We start from the raw sequence: 20,893 nt of genomic DNA, 5'->3' as shown, positions 1-20,893 counted from the left end.
TCCTATAAAAATTATGTTAAGCAATAGGGACTCCTCAAGCAGTTAATAATTACAGGACATACTGTACCTTCTGTTCAGACGTTACTGCTCCCTCCTCCTCTTGGATGCTTGCTCTTGGCTTGCCATCTTCTGAAGAACTCCAGCTCATCTTCTTCACACTGACAGGCACAGATGTTTTGTTGCCTTCTGTTGTTGGCTTGCTAGTCTCTTCCACAGATTTCTGATATGTGGTTGATGATAACCTTTGCTCATCAGTACCAGCTGAAAGTTGGGGCTTTGTTTTCAGGGCTTCTTTGTCACTGGGTTTTCCCACATCGTTTAAAGATTCTTGGACATAGGATTTAGTTTTCATCTCAGCTGTGGATTCAGAAAGGCTTCCATTTGTTTCTGGCTTCCCTGCTTCTCCTTTGACATATGAGGTAACAGAATCCCTACATTGGTCCAAGCTACAGGGGAAAAAAAAATAGACAGCCGTTCAGTGTTTAAATCACACAACAGAAGGCAGAAGCACTGAATCCCTTTACTGAGCCTTCACTCAGCGCACACATTTCAGACAAAGTAAAATTTTTAATTCAGCGTGCAAGCGTCAATCTATTTAATAGCCTTGTCTTTGCATCACGGTATCTTTTCAGAAGCAATGAGAACATGGTGAACACTGGAATCAAGACCAAATGCTATGTGTTAATTCCCTTCCACTTAAGGGAAAAAAAGAAAAAAATAAAAAGAGAAAGAAAAATACACAAAACCTACCATTTCCCTTGTATAATCACATGAGATAAATCCCCAAGGCAGTAATTCTTTAACCTGCTCTCTACCCAAGGAGGTGAACAAAGTATCTGTTACTCTGCAGTTACTAATAATTTTGGTTATTTTCCCCTCCAATTGCAGTACCTGTACTCCAAATAACTCATGCATCTTACAAAATATTAGTACTCAAGAATGGCCAAAACTTTGTCTCAGATTACCTATGGACAGGCTTAACCTGCACCTCTGATGCACAGGTTTCTGTTTTATTTTGCTTACATTTCAAATAAACAGTTGGACTGTACACATGAAAATACTACAGCTATTTGCTGGCAAAACTGTTATAGAAGATAGCAAATTGAATTCATCTAGCTAGAAATTGACAGGTCATCTTCTAAGGAAGGCCTTTTACTTCTAGAAGAGATATTTTATTAATTGAACAGAGTATAGAAGGCAGAATAACAAGCATTGCTTAACATAACAACAGGAATCACAACACTAGTAGATCAAGTGCTTTATGGCCTTGATAGAAAAATCAGCTTGCTGAAATCAACGGCCATGTTCCCACTTGATTCAGTCAGAGTACCTCATGCTACCTGGAACCCTTAAACATTCTGAGTCAAAGATGCAAAGGATCTGCTGACAGAGAGAAAATCACTCTGCAGACAGTCATTCTCTGCTGATTTACACCTCATGCAGAGCTGGCTTCTTCCATTAGTAATCACGGAAGCCAAGTTCAGAATAAAAGCAGGAGACCTTCACCCAGTGGGTACCAGTATGGCCAAACATGCCAGTACATACTGTAAATGCTGAAAACTTATGTAGGTCCAAGGGGAGGCTGCAAAGGCTCATGCAAGAGAAATACGTTGAGGATAAATATGTAGAAAGCATTCACCATCTTAGCAGGTCATTATGCTGAAAGCAAATTGACCTTGGGAAAGTAGAGGAGGGAAAAATGGAATTTTCTTCCCCAAGCATCCTCTTCAGTCACTGTTGGGAGGCAGTATATGGGACGAGATGGATTTGGTGTTGTCATTCTTACCTTCCTATGACTTGCAACTCATCTCTTAAAATGTCAAGTAAATTAGCATGACATAACACACTTAAGTAAGTGTTCTAAAAACAGTGACAATTTAAAAATTGGGTTATGGAAAAGTAATGACTATCTGAGGGAAGGCAGAGATATGCCATGAAAAGGGTGACTGCTAAAAAGGTACTCTAGAAATAAGAGTAATGCAGTATTAGTTTCAACTGATATACATTTCATAGCCCCACATTCCAATTCCATCTATGCCTGCTTAGATTCCTTCAAAATGGAAACACACAATTACAAAGAACATGAAAAGCAATATTATCTAGAAAATGTAATAAAAACTAATCTTATATTACGCATGAAACCTGCTATATATACATGTTTAAAGTTAAATGCGTTTCAGGCCTAACTGAGTTAAGCACCGCTTTTTCTTCTAAATACATATGCGTATATGTATATAAACACATACACACAGGGAACTACAGAACCACAGCCTGAGCACTGCTTCTGAAGGTGAAAGCAGCGCAGTTAGGCTCGCTTACACGCACACCTTTGTAAGCAGATTCTCACCTATCATCCAGACGATCTAGCAGGCTACCACCTATTCTGCGTCCCGACGTTGGTGGTTCAGTGACACTTGACGAGTCGGTTTGCCAACCTGTAATTGAAGACATTTCGCGTTCTGCTTGCTGAACACCTTTAAGAATTGACCATACTTTCTCTTCCGTCATCTCCTCAGACTCAGCTCCTTCTTCCAGATGAATGTCCTCAAACAGAGATTTAAACTTTTCTTCCGTCATCTCCTCATCACTACCAGACTTTTCTCTCTCAGGCTGTTCAGTCCTTATTCCTGTTCTGCTAGTCTCTTCACTCTGCTTTTGTTTAGCATCCTTTGGTATCCCGCCATAACTACCAAGATACCGCGGATAATCTTTAAGGTCCACTTCCTCCAACTGGCTCTGGCCTACAGAAATATCTTTGGGTGTTCCTTCTCTAGGCACTGAGAAATCGAGTTTGCTGTCGTCCAGAGAAGTATCTTCTTCAGTCACCACTGGCGGTGTTGCTGCTGTACCATCTACATGTCCCTGGGAGGTCACTACCACGTCACTCAGTCTACTGGGAGTTCTAAGGGGTGACTCTAGGCTAGAGGTGTCGCTAAAGAAATCGTCCTGATGGAAAGGGGTGGGCGGCACGAAGCGCAACCCAGTGGGAGTTTCCAGTTCCACTTGAATGGAGGGATAACCTAAGGAAGACAGCACATTTGGACTAACTGGGATGAAGCATGGAGCAACGAACCAGCAAATGTCAAATGATTCATGAATTACATAAAGTATGAAAACTGTGAAGATGAGGATTAAGAACAAATGCAATTCTGATAGATTCATTTACTTTGTTCTAATTAGATGAACAAAAATGAGCATTGCCAAAATAGCTAGTACAGCAAAGCCAGTACTTTTGAGTATTTTGTAAATAGTCTGTAAAGATTTCAGCAATTGTTTTTTGCAGCCATTTGAACATTTTCAAGCTATAGCAGATTGCCTTACAAGCATGCATGGAATTAAATGTGGACAGGGGTGGCTGTCCGTTTATATCCAATCCAGTATCTTGCAGCCAAATTGTGTATATCTTTCTTTCCCAGTTTTTACTTCCTTGAATTTGAAAGTTTAATAAATAAACTTTAAAGACAGAAGCAGACCAAAACACAGGACAGCCACTTTTTTGCAAGTAGGTATTATTTTTAAAACAGGTCCACATTTTTAACATACCTATATCAAAAAGTACACAATACTAGCAATACAATGCTATTAATCTATATCTCCATTTAACCACAGAGCCACAAGAATGGAATAGTTAAAGAACAAGGAACAGAAATGGATCTCAGGATAATAAAGAATAGTAGATCTAAATATGCAGCAGGATAAAAAACTAAAAAGGGAATTTAACAAAGGGATAAGAACACAAAAACACAGGGAGAGCTATATGAATATTTCAGGTACAGTAAAGCTATACAGGTGAGAGGACTGTGGTGAGTAAGGAGATCTTGGTGATCTTGGAGACTGAGGTGATCTTGGCGACATGGGTACAATCAGATACACTGATCAAATAAAGAGAGAAAAGAAAAGGAAATCGATGAAAACACAGGAAAATACAAAAGGATTAAACTGAATATAAATATAAAATGACAACGAAATCTGAAATTTTCTCCAGCAAATTATAGGTTGGGTAACCTACAAAAGGAAAAAAAAATACATTGTGTGGGGTTAACTGGACATTGTACTGCCTGCAAAGGGAGGTGCATTTACAGAGTTGGGTTTTCTTTTTTTCTTTTCCCTTTTTTTTTATTTCCTGAATCAGCTGAGAGAAAGGTAAAGGTGGTCTGGTCTTGGTGAGGAAAGGAAGCTTGAGGAAGGTTCAGAGAAGAGGAGAGACAGAAAGCAACTGCAGAAAAGCGTATTTTTTCATAAAAATACTGATGCTACTATTGAAAGGCGCAAGTAACATTTCAAGAGCAACTTTCTTAAAATGTCAACAGAAATTTTTTTCTGTAATGCAATGATTCAATGACCAGTAATGCTGCTCAGTAATGGAGGTACACTGAGCTTATATGTTCTGACTACAAAAACATCCTACTAAAATACAGAGAGACTAATACATATTTGAACCAATTACAAAAAGCAAAGGAAATAGAACTCAAAAGAGAAAAGTCTTACTTAACAAGCTATTTAAAATAAACTTGTCAAAAATGAAAGTAAAGGATGCAGCAACCCAGTGCCTGTTAACTAACATTTAAAAGACAAAACAACAACATTTAGCATCTTCAACATGATAATAAATACTAAGTATACCTACGGCAATTCTGTTTTATAAGCAGAACTCCATTTATCCTTTTAAGACCTGGCTCAAAATTAACCTGCACCATTCTGTGCTCAGTGGGTACAGCTTCCATGTGAAGATCACTGAACAGTTCTATTCATTAGTAGGCTGAAAAAGATATTCTCTCATGCAATAATAAAACATTTTCTTATTTTTCTACTGCCACTGTACATTTGGACAATAGTGGTCCAAAATCACAAAAATTTTGTGAAAATCTCAAAATAACTGATGTTTATTTGTCTCAGGCTGGGTAGTAAACTGCACATTAACGTATCTCACGCAACTGCTACACACTTGATTTATTTTTTCCTTTTTTTTTCTTCGGAGAATTCTGTTACTTACCTAGACAGAAATCCAAAGAAAATATATATACATGTGTGCGCATGCATGTGTGTCTATTTCCAGCAAGCTTGGAAAGCATGCAATACCAAGCACATTAAAAATATACATGGGCAAGCATCAAAACACAACTACCACAGGAGAAAAAAAATCAGGTTTTGTCAACTGACACTGAGGCTGGTAGGAACGAGCTCACTGAGGCGTGCATTTGTGGGATCCTGAGCTTATTCTCTGAGATGTTTATGTGCAACCTAAATATCATACCACGAGGAAAAACCCTTGACATGAAAACCAGTTACTTCTTTAGAATTTACTTTTTCCTTTTTTTTTTTTTTTTTTAAACCATCTAGTTCATACAACATTATTGCATTATTGCCACTGAACTAAATATGACCATGGAATTCAATTACCATCAATGGGATCATGAAAAACGTTATTTTCATCTGCAAAACTTCTGGTGCCTGAAATATTTCCATAATCAAATATTGGTCCTTCCAATAGGGTCACAATATCTATTCGATTAATTTTTGTCAATACAGAAGTTAAGGCATCAGCTGAAAAACAAATAAGACATGTCAGAAAAAAAAGTTCAGCATTGCAGAACTGTGTAATTGTCTTTCTCAGTTACATTCACATTTTGCAAATTATAAGTTGCTTGCATACATATCTGTCCCAATGCCTTTGGTTCTAGCAAACTCCATTTGTCTAAGCAGACATTCTGCTGCCTACTAACTCAAGATATACACCTACTAAGATTCTCCCCTCCCCAAGTATAATCCTATTATAACACGAGAACCACAAAGAATAAGGTCAGGGAGTTCTTAAATAATATATTTACTTACTACTGAAACAAAATATCCTTTTACTGGAACATAAAGGGAATGTAAAGATCCTTGTTACCATTCTATTTTGAGGAACAGAACAGGTAGCTGTGTAGGTAATAATGCATGTAAGGCTATTCATGCAGTACATCCTGAAATCTCATTTACAATAATCCTGTGTTACAAGAACACAGTAATACTGGAAACGACTTTTATGGTGAAAAAGATCCAAGTTGACTCAAATACCGTGCAGGGTTTTGTGGATTAGACAACTGTAACAAACACTACTGACCTAATGCAAAAATCAACCCTCTATTTCAATTTGAGCAGTTCAAGCACAGGTAAGAATAGCAGAATTTGCCCAGAAATGTGGCCTCAAAGAGATCCATTGTCCCAGTCACACCCGCCACTCCTCACAGAAGGGTATATAGTCTTGTTACAACCTGCAGTACTGTGAGACTACCTAAATTTTCCAGGCAGCCTATTTCCATGTTTCACATTCCTTGCTATTGGCAAGTTTTCCCTAATATTTCCTTTGCTGGAATTTAAGTTTCTTACTTGTCCCATCAATTATGGATGTGGAGAACAGATTATTTCCTTCTGCATATGTACTGAATAAATATGACACATCTCTGGCTTCTGGTAAAAATGTAACTAAAACTTTTTTTTTCCATTAGTGGTTTGTGAAAGAAGTTCATTTTGTTTTCTTCAATTTAACCTACTTAGAACAGGCAACATTTGGAATGGGCTATAATTTACAAACAACAGAAGTAACTGCTTGAACTTACTTGTAGCATTTTTCCCGTCTCTGGTAACCCATTTTTTTAATAACATGAAGCTTTGAGCAATAAGAGAATTTGGATTTTCTACTCGGATTTGATTTATTTCATCCACAGAAAAATTCAGTTCTCTTGCCAGTTCTATAAAGCAAAAAGAAAAAAAAAATGGAAAAAAAAAAGAAAAAAGAAAGAAAATAACAACAAAAACATCAAACAAAGCACATATCTCTCAATTATCCTGTCAGGCTTAGAAATATTAACTTTCTTAGATCACACAGACATCAACAAAACTACCTGACATAAATGGGTATCTTAACAGATAATAATGAACATGGCATTATACACTTACACTTTAATTTCCTAAGACAGGCACAATTCTGAATTTTCAATCCCATCTCTTCGAGCTATTATTGTATTTACACCCAGTAAGACACTTAACCAGAGCAAAGTAAAGCTCCGTGGAGACCTCGTCACTGCTCACTGATAATGTGCTTGTTCTGGTGACCATCATTCATTTGTGAGCTTGCTGTGCAGCTCAGGCACCAGCACTGTGTTCACCTATGCCCATGGGGAGTTGGCTGCTGCACCCATAAGCCCATGAAGGGCCAGCTCTGCATGTCAGTGTGTGGAGGGTACAGTGGGTGTATGACGAGGCAACCCCACATGGCACCAAGCTGCTGGGACACCTAAAAAGCTCCAGCGCTTTGGGGGATTCTCTGTCCCGAGACACAGACAGCCCTGACCTTGAGCAGATAAGATTCTCTCAACTATTTGAGTGTAACATCTTGGGAAATGACTCATTTTAACTGTTTGCTCTATCAGTTTCTGTTTGATTTATTGTGAGCCCGTAAGACAGTTCTTCACAGCTATTTCGTATTGGGCATCTTTGCCAAGTGATCTGCTGAATATTTTGGGAGGCCGAGTTCACTGCAAATTCAGGAGAAGGGAGGCCTTCTCCTGATGGGGGGCTGCAGCTTTTAGTAAAAAGACTACCTGAGAATGTAACAGCTGATTTCAATATAAAAGCAGAAAAGCTTACCTGTCCAGCTAAGTCCTAGGTGATCGGCTACAATTGCCATCCTTATATCTGTCCGTTCACATGGACTCTGTGGACCTGTGATTTACAATTTCTCGATTAAAAGGGTTTTGCACAGAAAACCATAATACCGGACAATAGTTTATTATAAATAATAGCTTTAATTCAACTAAGTTGACGGTAATTATATTGTTTACTAGAATGGTTGTGTGTCCTAATAACCTACAAAGCACATTTTTTCACCTGTGTAAAGCCAAATGTCAAACTACATGATGTCGTGTAATGAAACCAAACATGCTGACAATCTAGCTGTTAGACTGTACACAAGTTGTTCATTTACTGGTGGAAAACACCAAGACCAGATTAACATCTATTTTCTCTACTTTGACAGAACAAATTTGCTGTCACAAAAGAAAACTTTCAATTTCTGAGTTACAACAATGTCTTTGGCATGCTTCACTAGCTTTCTACAGTACAGGATTTGTTTAAGGGAAGAAAGAAGAGTATAAGACAGCACGTACAGATGACAATGACAGAATGAAAACTACGGTTAAGTCACTCCACAGGCAATCACAACAGTTCATGCACTAGGATCAACAAGTTGAAAGTTTTACAAACTAGGCTTGATCTCCACGAGGTGAGCCATGAGAGCTCCAGAAACCTGACTGCCTTCATTCTCACCAGTCCTCTTACTCCTCCTCCTCTCACTGTCGGCCTTTTCAATCTTTGATTTTATAGATGCTGCCTCTGTTCTCATATCTCTAGCAGACTTCGATGTAATGGAAGGCTGGTAAACTTGAGTAGCTTCTGATAATGATGTGTTCCTTGATGTACTGTCTTCTTCATCATCAGAGACCTCTGACTGCATCTTTTTCTCTTCATCAGATAGACGATCCACAAGCTTTAATGTCTCACCACTAATTCCCTTAAAATATTCAATAGAATGTTTACATACCTCCCTAAGCTGATTTTTTCTTACTTTAACTGTTGTCATTGTGACGGAGGTAGATCTTACCTTTACTGGTAATTTAGAAGGAAGCTGTTTTGTTTTTTCTTTCTCTACCTGCTCTTGTTTTGGCAGGGCTGCAGGTTTTCTAGCTAGATTGCTCCTATGTGTATTTTTTACAGGAATCCTAGACCTTGCTTCTAGACAGGGAGGAGAATTATCTTGTTTTGCTTTGTCAGGCTTAATAGCCCGTCTCACTTTACTCCCTGCATTGCTTTGGACATTATTTTGTGGCAAGACGTCTTTTACTGAGCTGGCCTTTACAGGAAGTTTTGATTTTCCTCTAGTCCCTACCAACTCTGTTGACTTTTGCTGCTCTCCATGTGCTTTTTGCTTATCTCTTACTCTGTGTCCTTGTGTTGTCCCTGTACCTTTTCCTGAAGTGCTTTTTGCTTGATTAGCTTTCTGCAGGGAACATTTCAGTTCTGAATGTTCTTTTAGCACTACATTACAGGTAATATCATCTGTAGGGACAGCAGATGAATCCAAATTGTTGTTGTTATTAAAATTATCTTTTGGAAACTCAGTGTTTTCTGTTTGCCTACAGCTGGTCTGGCTAGAAGCTGAACTCGCAATCACTTCTACGGTTTCATTTTCTAATCCCTGACCACTTGGCATCACAGCTTCTATCTTATCTGTCACTTCGCCAGGGCCATCTTTCTTCAGAGTCATGGTGGAAGCAGAAATTCCCATTTTAATTGGTGTGCGCAATTTGGGATCAACTTTAGAAGCGTTTACTGCTGCCGATGATTTTTCCAGTGAGTTACTACCAAGTGTTTGTTCCATGCAATCTCCACTGGCCTGGATGATGGGCTTATGTTCATCTGCTGTTGTTTCTACTGGTCTCTCTAGGTTTGTTTCTACAGTGTCGTCCCCTGCCTGTGGCTGTGTGATGGCAGTGACTGTACTTTTATCCCCTTCCCCCTTGTCCCCTGACTTCCCTTCAGAAGTATGCTCACCAATCTGAAAAAATTGGAGTCTTTCTTCAACAAAATCCCTCTTGCTCATGTCAATTGCACCACTGCGAGTCATCTCAAACATCTTCCCTTCATGAAATGGGAAGGGGTTGGGCTCGCTAGTTGGCGTACTTTCATCTGTTGGAGTTCTGGCTGGAGTTGTATCAGGTGTTGTTGCTTGAGATCTGTCTTCCACTGCCAGACCAAGTGGCTTAGCCTCATCATCCCTTGATTTAGTCTCAAACACTTCGTCGTCACCTCGGTTATTGGACCACGGGTCAAAATCTAGACTCTTAGTGGCCACTGTTTTGAAAGGTGTTGCAAATTCTTCATCTACTTTGTAACTGAAATACGAATCGGGAAACACAGTCCTGTCAGGGTGTCTGCCTTCCAAAGTGAAAAACTGTGCCCCTGACTTCTGTTCGCTTTTATCTCCGGCCTTTTCAGAAGCTGGACCCTTCGAAGGCACCTTGTCTTCTTCAGGGCCTACCTTGCCTTCCTCCTCAATGACTTCAAGTTTACTCTGGCTAAAGCAGCGATCAGTCTGCTTTAGAATACCTTCTGTAGTCCATACGTCCTTTTTGGTTTCAACTGCTGGACCTGCAAGTTTAGAATCACTCTCAGTTAAACCATCATCTTCATCTTGCAAATCATAACCATCAAGAGAGTCAATCTCAGTCGCATCGGTATCATGGGAGAATTCTGCAGTGGTTGCTATGGAACACTCTGTGACAGACTGGTCATTATTATTCCCATTTTGCACTACATCATTCTGGGGTGAATCAAGCCCAACGTCAAACTCACTAGGTTTCCCAGAAGTGGGATGTCCTAACTCTTTCTGTTTCTCAACCTTTTCGGGGGCTCTGGGTTTTGAGGTTTCTTTCTGGTCATCTTCCAGTTCTTTCAGTTTGAATGTATATTTTTTAAGTGGAACAGGTTGATAGAGAGATTCGTCATCACTGGAGTCACTGACATCTGCTCCCGGTGGCACAGGAGAAGGCGGCTGCACTCTTATAACTGGTTCAGCCAGTTGGTATTTGTCGTGTTCATCTTGCAAGTTCACTTCTGTCATCTCCATTTCACTCTCAGTGGAATAGTGGGGCTTCTTTTCTGCCTCGCCTTGGTCTGCATCCAGTGGTGGAGGAGGAGGAAATTCAATGTAGGCAACTCTGTTACCTTTTGGTCTTTTGTTAGAGTCCTTATTTATATGATTAGGTAGTGATTTGTCAGTTTGTGGTTCCTCAACTTCTGCCTGTTTTACAGAGGTTGATTTAGCCTCTGCTTCCTCCTCTGATTCCTCAGATACCTCAGGTATAGGACTGGGCTTGCCAGGGATATATGCTATTAGTGAGTCAGGTGTTTTAGATGTAAACTCGTAACTCACTTCCTCTGAACTTGGTGTTTCTGGTGTTAAAGGGCTTTTGCCAGAGCTGTCTATAAAGGACACTTGTTCTAGGGTGTCATCTTCTGGACTGCCTTGTGGAGAAGGAGGCTGTTTTTGCTGTCTAGCTGTGTAAAATGTCCCCCTTGTCTCTTGTACTGTCTTACTCTCCTGACTGACTATTTTTTTTATATTTCCTTGTTGCACCTCTTTCTCATATTGCTTTCCTACTTGAACAAAACTGACATAAACAGGTAAGGTCTTAATTTCTTTCACTCCCTCAGTACTTACTAATGGTGCAACTTTATTCAAGTAATCACTGGCACTGGGGTCAACTAAGTCACTCAAAGGAGATTCCTTTCCTGGACTAAATTCTAAAGAATCTGGTGATTTGCTAGGGGATAACTCAGTTTCCTCAACAGGAGGACTTAGACCTATTGAGCTCTGCTGCTTGGTAACTTTTCTGATTTCTGAATGCTTTATCTGATCATCTTCCACATAATCAATCTGTCTCTCAACTTTCTCTTTAATCACAGCTGATTGGGATACTTTAGCTGAAAGTTGATAAACTCCATCAAGCATGGCTCTCTTCTCCTCAACAATCCTGACTGGAATATGGGACACAGCAATTTCTTCTTTCCTTTTGGACATTTTATCAGCTACTTCACCATTATGGTCTCCCTCCCTGACAACAAATTCTCTGTATAAGACCTTTTTTGAGGGAGATTTTACAGTCAGTTCCTTCACTTCTTCCGAATGAATTCCATTTGCTGCCAATTTGTGCTCTGTCACAGTGATAAATTCACTTTCTTTGTCAGTTTTAGCTTCAACATGATCAACATGGTTTTCTTTCACTGTATCTGGAACAAGCACATGTGAAAGTTTTTCTTTTTGTGTTTTATGATTAGAAGTTCCAGGACTTTCCCATGTCCTATAGATTTTTTTGTCCCAGTGTCCCTTTGTTGAGTCTGAGCCATACACCAGGTCTTTTGTCTGCAGTTCTGAAAAGTATTCTGGCACGCTTTTACTCATTTCAGTTCTTTGCTTTTGTGTCTCCGAAGCACAAAAGTCTTCTATAGCTTTTCCTTTACCTGGAACAAAATCTTCCTGTATTTTCACCTCTTTCTGTAAAGCTGCGCTCCCATCAACGAGCTCTACTTGTTTTGCATGTTTCTCTCTGGAATAAAACTGATACACTGGTAACTTACTTTCTTGCAATTTCTTTACTGGAATTTTGGACTGACTGTCCAGCTTTTTTTCTTCTTGAGTTAGATCCTTACTCCTTGGGCTTATACTTTGTTCAAACTTTAGCCTAATGGAACTGAGCTTTGATTGCTTCAGCTGAAATCCAGTCTGTGAAACCTCAGGTGCTCCAGTCTGCTGAGCACTCCCTTTGTGTTCCATAGTTTGTTTAGAGTCCTCTGCTGGTTGCACAAATATCCTCTTTTCAGGACTGCTGGGCAAACTGGACACTTTTCTTTCATCCACTTTGGGAAAACATTTCCCATCATGTGCGTATTGCTTCACCTTACTCCATTCGTCACCGGACGCTGGTAATTCAGAGAGCAGAACCTTCTCAGGGCTGCTGCTGGCAGAGCTCTGGCTAGAATGTATTTCTTTACCATTTCTTTTATGCTGCTTTTTCTCTGGAGACTGTAGCTCATCATTCAACTTCTCTGTTTTATCCCGAAAAAACTGTGATACTTCAGTCAGTTTTTCTTCTGCCTCCTTAACAGTCCTGTCCACCCTGTCTTCATATATCAACTTTTCTCTACCTCTGTCTAATCTGTCCTCAGTAAAGCGCATCCACATCGCATGTTTTGGACTACTAACATCTCCAGTATAGTGTAACACTGTCACTTTATCATAATGATCATCTTTAGACATTTTACCCACACCATTTTCAGAAACATCTTTATAGATTTTGGAGAGAATCTCTTTTTTGGGGGCAGTAGCTACTTTTTCTCTGCATCGTTTATCAGACCCCTGTAACTCTGCACTAAGGTGTAGAGCATGGTCAGTAACTGACTCCTCAGTATCAGAATGAGAAACATCTAGCTTTTCTGAAAGAAGCATTTTCTCAGCAAACCTGTAAGACTCCCCTCTTAGTTCTGACAACTCATCATCATGGTATTCTATTGAGTGCTGACTCAAAAGCTTCAGTGTTTTGTAAGAGTCATCAGACATGAGTTGAGCAGAACTAGGGCGACTGTCTTCTTCCTGGGACACAGGAGTGTTAACTCTAGAGGATTCCAGATAAGAAGGAAGTGACTCTTCGGCTGTGAGCTCCTCTTCTTCTTGCTGACCTTGTTCATCTGAACAAGGAAAAGCATCATGTTTTTCCAACTCTTTTAAGTTAATATCTCCCCGAGGTAAGTCTTTCTGATATACATACATTTCTTTTTCTGGATGCTTTTTTGTTTCTCTAATAATCACTTCAGTAGGTTCAGCCTGATTACCTTTTTCAATATGGACCTCTATTATTCGCTCCAGTTTGGGTTTCATTTTGCTGTCCTTCTCTGCATGTTGTGGTGAAGTTTCAGCAGACTTGCTAACATCGGATGTTACTGATGATTTATGTTCAAACAGACCTGCTAGTTCTTTGGAAGGGTCACGTCCAGACTGAAAGGCTTTCATTATGTCATGAACAGACATTGTTTCCTCAATTCTTTCAGATGTGCTTTCGGTGCATGGAGGTTTATGATAAACCATTCTAGTCGTCGTAGTGATATGAGTTTCTTCTTTTACTCGGACACCTTTGCTAAGGACACATTTGTGGTCATCTTCCTCACTGCTGCTGGCTTTCATTTGAAATGCTTTAACCTTCTCTTTAATAGACCCAGCAGGCTTTTGCTCCAGCTCCATAAACGTAGGTGCAGGTTTCGAGGCTGGTAGCTCCTCTGCTTTCTGCTCTGGAATTTCTTCAGATGACGGTTCGTAGCTGCGGATAACATGAACTACTTCAGTTCTTGTTTCTGTAATGACAGGAGGGATGGGTACATCATGGAAAAGGGGTTTTGGTCCTGTGCTTTCAGCACTTTGTGGGGCAGAAGGTGTCTTTTCACTCCTTGTTTCAAAGCCACTGTCAGATAAGGGACTTTTATCTTGATCATGTTGAGAAAAGTCATCCGGAGACTCTAAAATTGTATCTGTTCCAAAAAAGGAATCTGCAATTTTACATAACTCCTTTTCTGATGTTGAAGGCCTCATGGAGGCTGGAGGCATTTTAAGTTTATGTTCCTGCAAAGCAATAGCTGGTTTTAAAATGCGTTTTTGTCTCTCTTCACCTTCTTTTTTCCCCTCTTCAAACTTGTACTTTATGTTTGTTAATGAACTGCTACCAATATCATTTGCTAAGTAATCAATAACTTTTGACAGGTTATAATCCTTTTCCGACATGGTTTTAGTTTTAATTTGGACCTTCTCTGGAACAGATATAGGACTTGTCAAAGCTTGCTGTCTCGCTTCATCAATCTCCTCTGTACTGAACTCTACCCAGTCATCCTCAGATAGGTGTCCTTGATCACTTTTGGATACTTTAGCCGACCCTTTACTTTCTAAACACACATCTTTTTTCAGTATCTCACTAACTTTTACTAAGTCCTCTTTTACTTTCTCAACAATTTTAAAGGGCTCTTCATCATCAATTCTACCCTCTTTTGGTATCTCGGGTTGGAATGGTTTGTCCTCTGCGACATCTGTCTGCAATATTGCAGTCATTCTTATTAGATCCTCCTTCATTTCAGCAACATCTTTCAGTATCTCCTGACTGGAGGATAAAGAAGATGGTGTGGACAATTTGAGAGCAGAGGGTGTTAAGAACAAGGATGATTTTATTGGAGAAGAAGTTCGATTATAGGGAGGCTGTGTGCGTGCCTCTGTAGTCAATGTTTTAATAGGTGACAGTAACGCAGCAGCTGATTTTGTAAGTGGAGATGACTCTGGGAGCTTCTTTAATGCTGGTTCAGACAAAACATTGACTACAGAATATACTGGCACTGTTATTGTTGATGAAGTTACGGATGAGGTAGTTGCTGATATTGACCCAAGGGCTGTATACAAAGCACCTGCAGGAGGAGTTCTTATTGACTGGAAAGCTGATGGTGCTGAAGACACAAATGACCTGAGTGGAGAAAATGACATTGTTGAAGCAGTTGAAAACACTCTCTCAGCTGTGTCAGCAACTGCGCTAGCAGCACAACTTGCAGAATGTGCAGCTGCAGTGATCTTGTCTTGAAAAACAGCTGCAGCTTTGGATCCATTTATTAGGTTGGAAGAAGATGGGTATTTCAGAGGTGACACAGACCCATTAAGCAATGGTACATCTGTGTGCCCAGCTACATGTTTTGCTGGCGACGAGAGAGACGAGGCCGTCATGACCTTAGAGGATGAAACAGCATCAACTGCTGACTTAGCAGGTGACACCACTGACTTTAGAGGGGACGATAAAAGTGAGGATGCTGATGTGATGACCGATTTAAGAGGCAAACTTGAAGAGTACATGTTAATGTTGGATTTGGGGGATGCTGGAGGCGTCATGGTTATGGATGATCTCTCCAAGAGAGACCCTGCTGTAGTCACTGGAGATGTCCGAGAGGGGAATGTGGTAGTGGATGCCAGCCCTTTTAGGCTAGCAGCTTCTGTCACTGCGGGAGCTCTGACGAAAGAGCCTGAAGTAACCTGTATATTGTATGGAGGCTGTGATACCACAGTTTTTATTGGTGAAGAGATTGTCCGAAATGATCTAATCGGAGATGCTACATCACTAACAGATTTAACTGAAGATGTGGTAGAAGCTCCTAATGTGGATTTGATTGGAGAAGCAGAAGAAACAGACCATATTGATTTTAATGGGGAAGCTGTAGGAGTGTTAGAGGAAGAGCTTGATAAGGAAGTGAAGCCTGATTTGGTTTGCCCAGGCACTGTAATTGGAGCTGTTGTCCATGACTGATATGGCCGTGTTGAAAAGAATGGCTTGTATGAGTAAGTAGCAGGTAGGGATCTTGTTGCTCCTGCACTCCGTTCAACTGTTTCTTAAATTGTTAAATTAAAATCAAACATAAAATCAACAAAAATGATTGAAAAACAGAGAGACCAGAGAAGAAAATTGGTCAGTAAACGTTGTAATATTACAAAAAGCAAATACAATTGTTTGCATGAATTAAGATGGAGGAGGCAAAAGAAGATTAAAAAGGAAATAAACAATAGGAATGAACCATATACTGACAATTGGTCCAAAACAAAAAGCAACGTAAAATGAAAGACAGAAAGCACATTTCAACCAAGTCTGCAAAAAATGAAGAACAGAAAACACAAAGAAGGAATCCACAAGGTAAAAATAAAAACCACATCAAAAATTCTTCTCTTACTTCCTATTGACTTTCTGATGTCGTAATTCTAAAATATCTGTATCAGTTCTATTTTGCCTGTTTAGGTATGTCTTTGATTTGCACAACTATTAGAATTATCCTTTTAATTATTTCTGTTGTTGTTGTCATTCTATTCAGATATTGAACCTATACAAAATATAAACTTGTGTAAAAAGACATTATATATCTAAAATCTTTTTTTTTTTTTAAACCAGTCAGAACTATTTCATGCAGAACCCAAAATTCCTTTAAGTGACAGGCAATTGATGTGCAAACTGTGAAGCAACTGGAATAAATTCAAATCTCTATCTCCCATGCACAATTCGGATATGCTTCACACTCACAAAGCCAATAAGAGCAAGAGCTTTTCTGAGTCAATATTTTAAAAAATAATAAAAATAAATGAAGAAAAGGAACTTTTGCATTTATTTATCATGCGATATTCCTTTTGGTTGGAAAAACTAAAGTAAAACTTTACATGAAATGATTTTAAGAAGCATATGTCATACATCAAATATGGAAAGTATGATATATGATAAACGTGAGCAAGCAAAGCAACTGAGTCAGTTTTCATTCATGCACAATATATCATGTCAAAACAAGCACACATTAATACATTTTGTATGCTGTATAAAGCACAAATATGTAAACCTTAAAAAAATCACTTCACAAAAGGCCATTAAAAGAAGAGTACACTTTTTCTACAAGATGTAGTGTCTTGGTACCTTTTGAGGAGATTTCTTGCATCAGCTCAAAGACAGACCTGTTCAACTTTGCATTTCTCAAAAGGTAACATTAGAAAAGCAGTCAAAGAACAATATATTATGCAAAAACTTCCTGGCAAGGACAAACCTGTTAACTGTTATCATCCCCCAGAACACTCAGCTTATTCATAGGCATTTTGAACAGAATCATCATCAAACACATTTTGCATCACAGGAAATACTCATGCCAGAAGACAGTATTTCTGGGAATCCCATTACAGCATACATATCCTCTGATACAGCAATAACATTCAGAGAGTTGACACTGAAAGTAACCTAAAGGACCTTTTTTTTTTTCCCTTTTTTTCCTTCTGTTTAAAGTTGGAGTTAGAAATGGGGCTGAAATATTTAAGCAACTTATTCAACACACCTTTCTCTGAAGTTACACTAATAATTTGTCAAACTTACTTGATCTGTCTTATAGACAGACAGTAACTTACAGTGAAAGAAGCTTAGCAAGGCTAATACTGAACTGTTAAACTTAAAGCACACACACACATACAATAGCAAATAAGTGTTCAGTATACCACAGGTCCATACCCTGCAAGGAGAAATATGCGGGTCCTATAAAAGCCAATTGAAGCTCAGAAGCTGATGTGGATGGCTGGTGATACTGCAGTATTAGAACATTTAGGTTGAAGAGAGCTTGAATATGAGGCCTGACTGGCACAGCCTATTTCAAGAAAGATCCACTTTCCCATCCTTATTGCAATTTTATTTTTAAGCACAAACATACTTTCTTCCCCCAAAGAAGAAAACACTGTGTACTTCATAAAATGAACTAGACTTTATAATAAAGATTAACTATCAGCAATTGCTAACATTCACCAGAAGTTCATACAGTCCCAAGTGCAAAAACCAAAACCCCAAAATCACTCAGGGAAGAATCAACATCAAAACAACTTGTTCAGCAGTTCATGTTTGGGAATGTCTTTAGAGGGACCCCACTGCACTGTGCTGAGCCATTGTGCCACAGCTGCTTAGCGAGGCAATCAATCAACAGGCTGCCCTTTTAACTGCTCTTTCTCCTGTTAAATCACAAATTCAGACATGTCTAAGATGCTTTTTCTGTGCTCTGTATCGCAGTCAAGAAGAACTGGTACAAAGAAAATGGAGTGATTTACCAGCATGTGAAGCTATGACAACTGAAACAGCATGAAACCAGGCCATTTTACTTTCTGAAATAGCAAACAAATTCCCACAACCATGCCAGAATTTAGAGTGGGATAATATTCTAAAAAGTGAAGTGGTTTTCATAACAGCCCTTTTTGGCTACTGGACACTCTTGGCCAAAGCAGTTTCCATCACTCTGTATCCAAGAGTTTATCAGGAAACAGATGTTACTACCTTCTGTGCACCAAATTGCATTTCCTTGCTTGCAGCTGGTAACTTAAAGCACTGAGTAAACCCATACAAGAAGCTCCAGCTCAGCCCTGCTCCTGCTGCTCTTCAGCTGCAAGCTAACAGTGAGCACTGAGCAGGTTTAACCCACTCCTCTTCTGTGGGAGACCTCACTGCTGGGGAGGGCAGAGGGGTCCTTTGGCCACTTTTCCTGAGCAGGGATAAGGACAGGTAGGCAGGGGAATACCCCACCTTCCTCACTCTCATCTGCACCAGCACTGGCATTGACACCAGGGTGCAGAGGAAAAAAAACTCTGAGTGTGTATGCATGAGCTCGAGAGAGAAAACAGCCCAACCTCTGCTGCTACAGAACTGCAGAGTTGTGCCACTGAATTTGCTGGAAGGAGGGAGAGGTTCATCACTCATCTCTGATCAACAGAGCTAACACCCTGTGGTGTAAAGCAGCCATGGCAGCCATCCTGGCTCTGTGCTGGGTAGTGTGCACACGCTCTGGAAGAGCTGCACCTCTAAACCTGCAACCTTCCCTCGCACCAGCATTCTGCAGGTGGTGGTGGCTGATGACTGCATGCTACATGTGCACAGGAGGTGGTGGCACTCCGACTGATAGCCAAACCCTGTCTGCCATCTTTCCTGACAAATACAGTAATTTTTGCTTACCCTTTTTGGGTAGCTCACTGCCACAAGTAGTAACCATTGCCAATAGGGATACAACAATTAAAGAATGGCTGGGGACTTCTATTATATCAACACACCTTTTCTTAGAGTAAAGCTCATTAAGTGCATTTGGGTTTTTTTCCCTCCACTTTTTGCAAATGAGACCTAATGAACCTTTGGTGAATAAATATAAGACTTTTTTTTTTCTTCCAATGAGGCCTGAAAAAATAATTGTAAACAACATACACAGTCAAGCTCCTTTCAAGCAGCTTCCTTTTCCCTGTCTCTCGGTTCCCAACAAGCCTTTGACGGTACCTTAACAGTCCATCAAGATGTCTCAGTGGATCTGATAGCTTCTTCAGATGTTATATGCTTGAAGTCTTCTTCCAGGCCTGAGAAGTATAATATATTCTGGATATATTCTGACCCAAAGAAGCCACAGATCTTATAGGGTAATTAAAGAGCAGCCATCCAGTGGAAACTCCCAAGACCTGACGCAGTTTGTCTATGGATTTACAGAATTATATCAAAGGGTCTGTTTCAGGGTAGCAACTGAGAAGTTATGAGGCAGAAAGAGACAAGAAAAGTCTAAGAATGGGGAACAACAGCATTCAACTACAGGCAGGGGAGGTGAAGGAAGAAAAGCTAAGCCGAATGCATTGTTGTACTTAATTGGGAAGGAAAGCGATGCCATGGGTCTAGTAAAGGAGTACAGAGTTTAAGAGGAAGCAATGTGTGGTGCCAAGGAATAAAAAGCATCTGCAGTGAACAGAGGAAAAAGGGAAGAGAAGGAGAAAAGAGGGAGATATAAAATATGAGAGTCCGCTTTGGCTAAGCATCTAAACATTCAAGCGCTTATCTGAATGGCATTTTTCAGATTTGCTGAACTTTTGCATATTGCTCCCTTAGGGAAGAGGAACAGACTCATTTTGAGAGCAATTTGTAATCCTACTCATCTGGAGCTATATGGCATTTAAAAGAATGTATTTTTACTTAATTAGCACGTCATTTGCCAGTCAGGATTCTTCAAGCTCTCACAACACAAGATTTCACAGACCATCCAAGAGTTTTGCTTTAGATTTTTTTTCCTTTTTCTTTCTTTCCTTTTTTCTTTTTTTTTTTTTTGTAAAGTGACACCAAATACAACGTTTATAGAAAAAATGTCTCTTCTTATGAAAAATCACATATATATGGTTTAGTACTTTGTTAAGAGCAACTCACTCATTCCAGGCTCAGTCAGATAGCTGTAGCGCTTACGTAAAGCAAGGGAGACAAAATTCTGACGCCGGTCGGCTTTCTCCGTCTGTAACAAAACATAATGCTGTTTGGTGCCATCCCCCATTTGGACAATCATCAAACCTCAGCATGATAGGCCACATTTCGTGGTACATATCCCCACAAGGGAGAACAGATGTCTCCGTTCAGCTTCAGGAAGGCATGCTGGAGTCAGATTTGGCAGGGAATGACCAGAGCTGGTCTCCATTCCTGTCTGACGTGTAATGAGTGTCAGGCACTATGGAGCAGGGAGCATGGCTACCAGAGGTGAAAGAAACCTGCTATGAACCACCAACCTTCTAGAGCAAGCAGGGAAGAGACTGCATCTCTGGGAGATGACCACATGAACTCATTCCTGCTCAATGTTTCTGCTTACGAGGTGGAAGAGCTTAGCAGACATAGTTCATGATCCTGCCCTACTGTATCTCAATACTAGCTTATCCCATTATCACTAAATAAACTGCTTCATACTACTAGAAATGGCATGATATTTTTAATTC

The 20,893-nt window shown here is 39.8% G+C and overlaps 1 protein-coding gene across 3 annotated transcripts in view; it reads right to left on the bottom strand.

Moving 5' to 3' along the window:
• The window catches only part of ANK3 (ankyrin 3), a 144,056-nt gene that overhangs the window by 18,873 nt on the left and 104,290 nt on the right, over nt 1-20,893 (bottom strand). For all 3 annotated transcript variants that reach the window (XM_050711894.1, XM_035538064.2, XM_035538074.2), the window contains 6 exons: nt 20,340-20,421; nt 7,630-7,704; nt 6,600-6,731; nt 5,401-5,544; nt 2,348-3,020; nt 68-446 (listed from right to left, as the gene is read on the bottom strand). In XM_050711894.1, coding sequence (XP_050567851.1) covers nt 68-446; nt 2,348-3,020; nt 5,401-5,544; nt 6,600-6,731; nt 7,630-7,704; nt 20,340-20,421 — 1,485 coding nt within the window. The remainder of the gene's footprint in view (nt 1-67; nt 447-2,347; nt 3,021-5,400; nt 5,545-6,599; nt 6,732-7,629; nt 7,705-20,339; nt 20,422-20,893) is intronic.

This window comes from Cygnus atratus, chromosome 7, assembly GCF_013377495.2.
Source record: "Cygnus atratus isolate AKBS03 ecotype Queensland, Australia chromosome 7, CAtr_DNAZoo_HiC_assembly, whole genome shotgun sequence".
Classification (NCBI taxonomy): Eukaryota; Metazoa; Chordata; class Aves; order Anseriformes; family Anatidae; genus Cygnus; species Cygnus atratus.
Note: the sequence above shows the minus strand (reverse complement) of the source record. Positions and strands in the feature narration are given on the sequence as shown.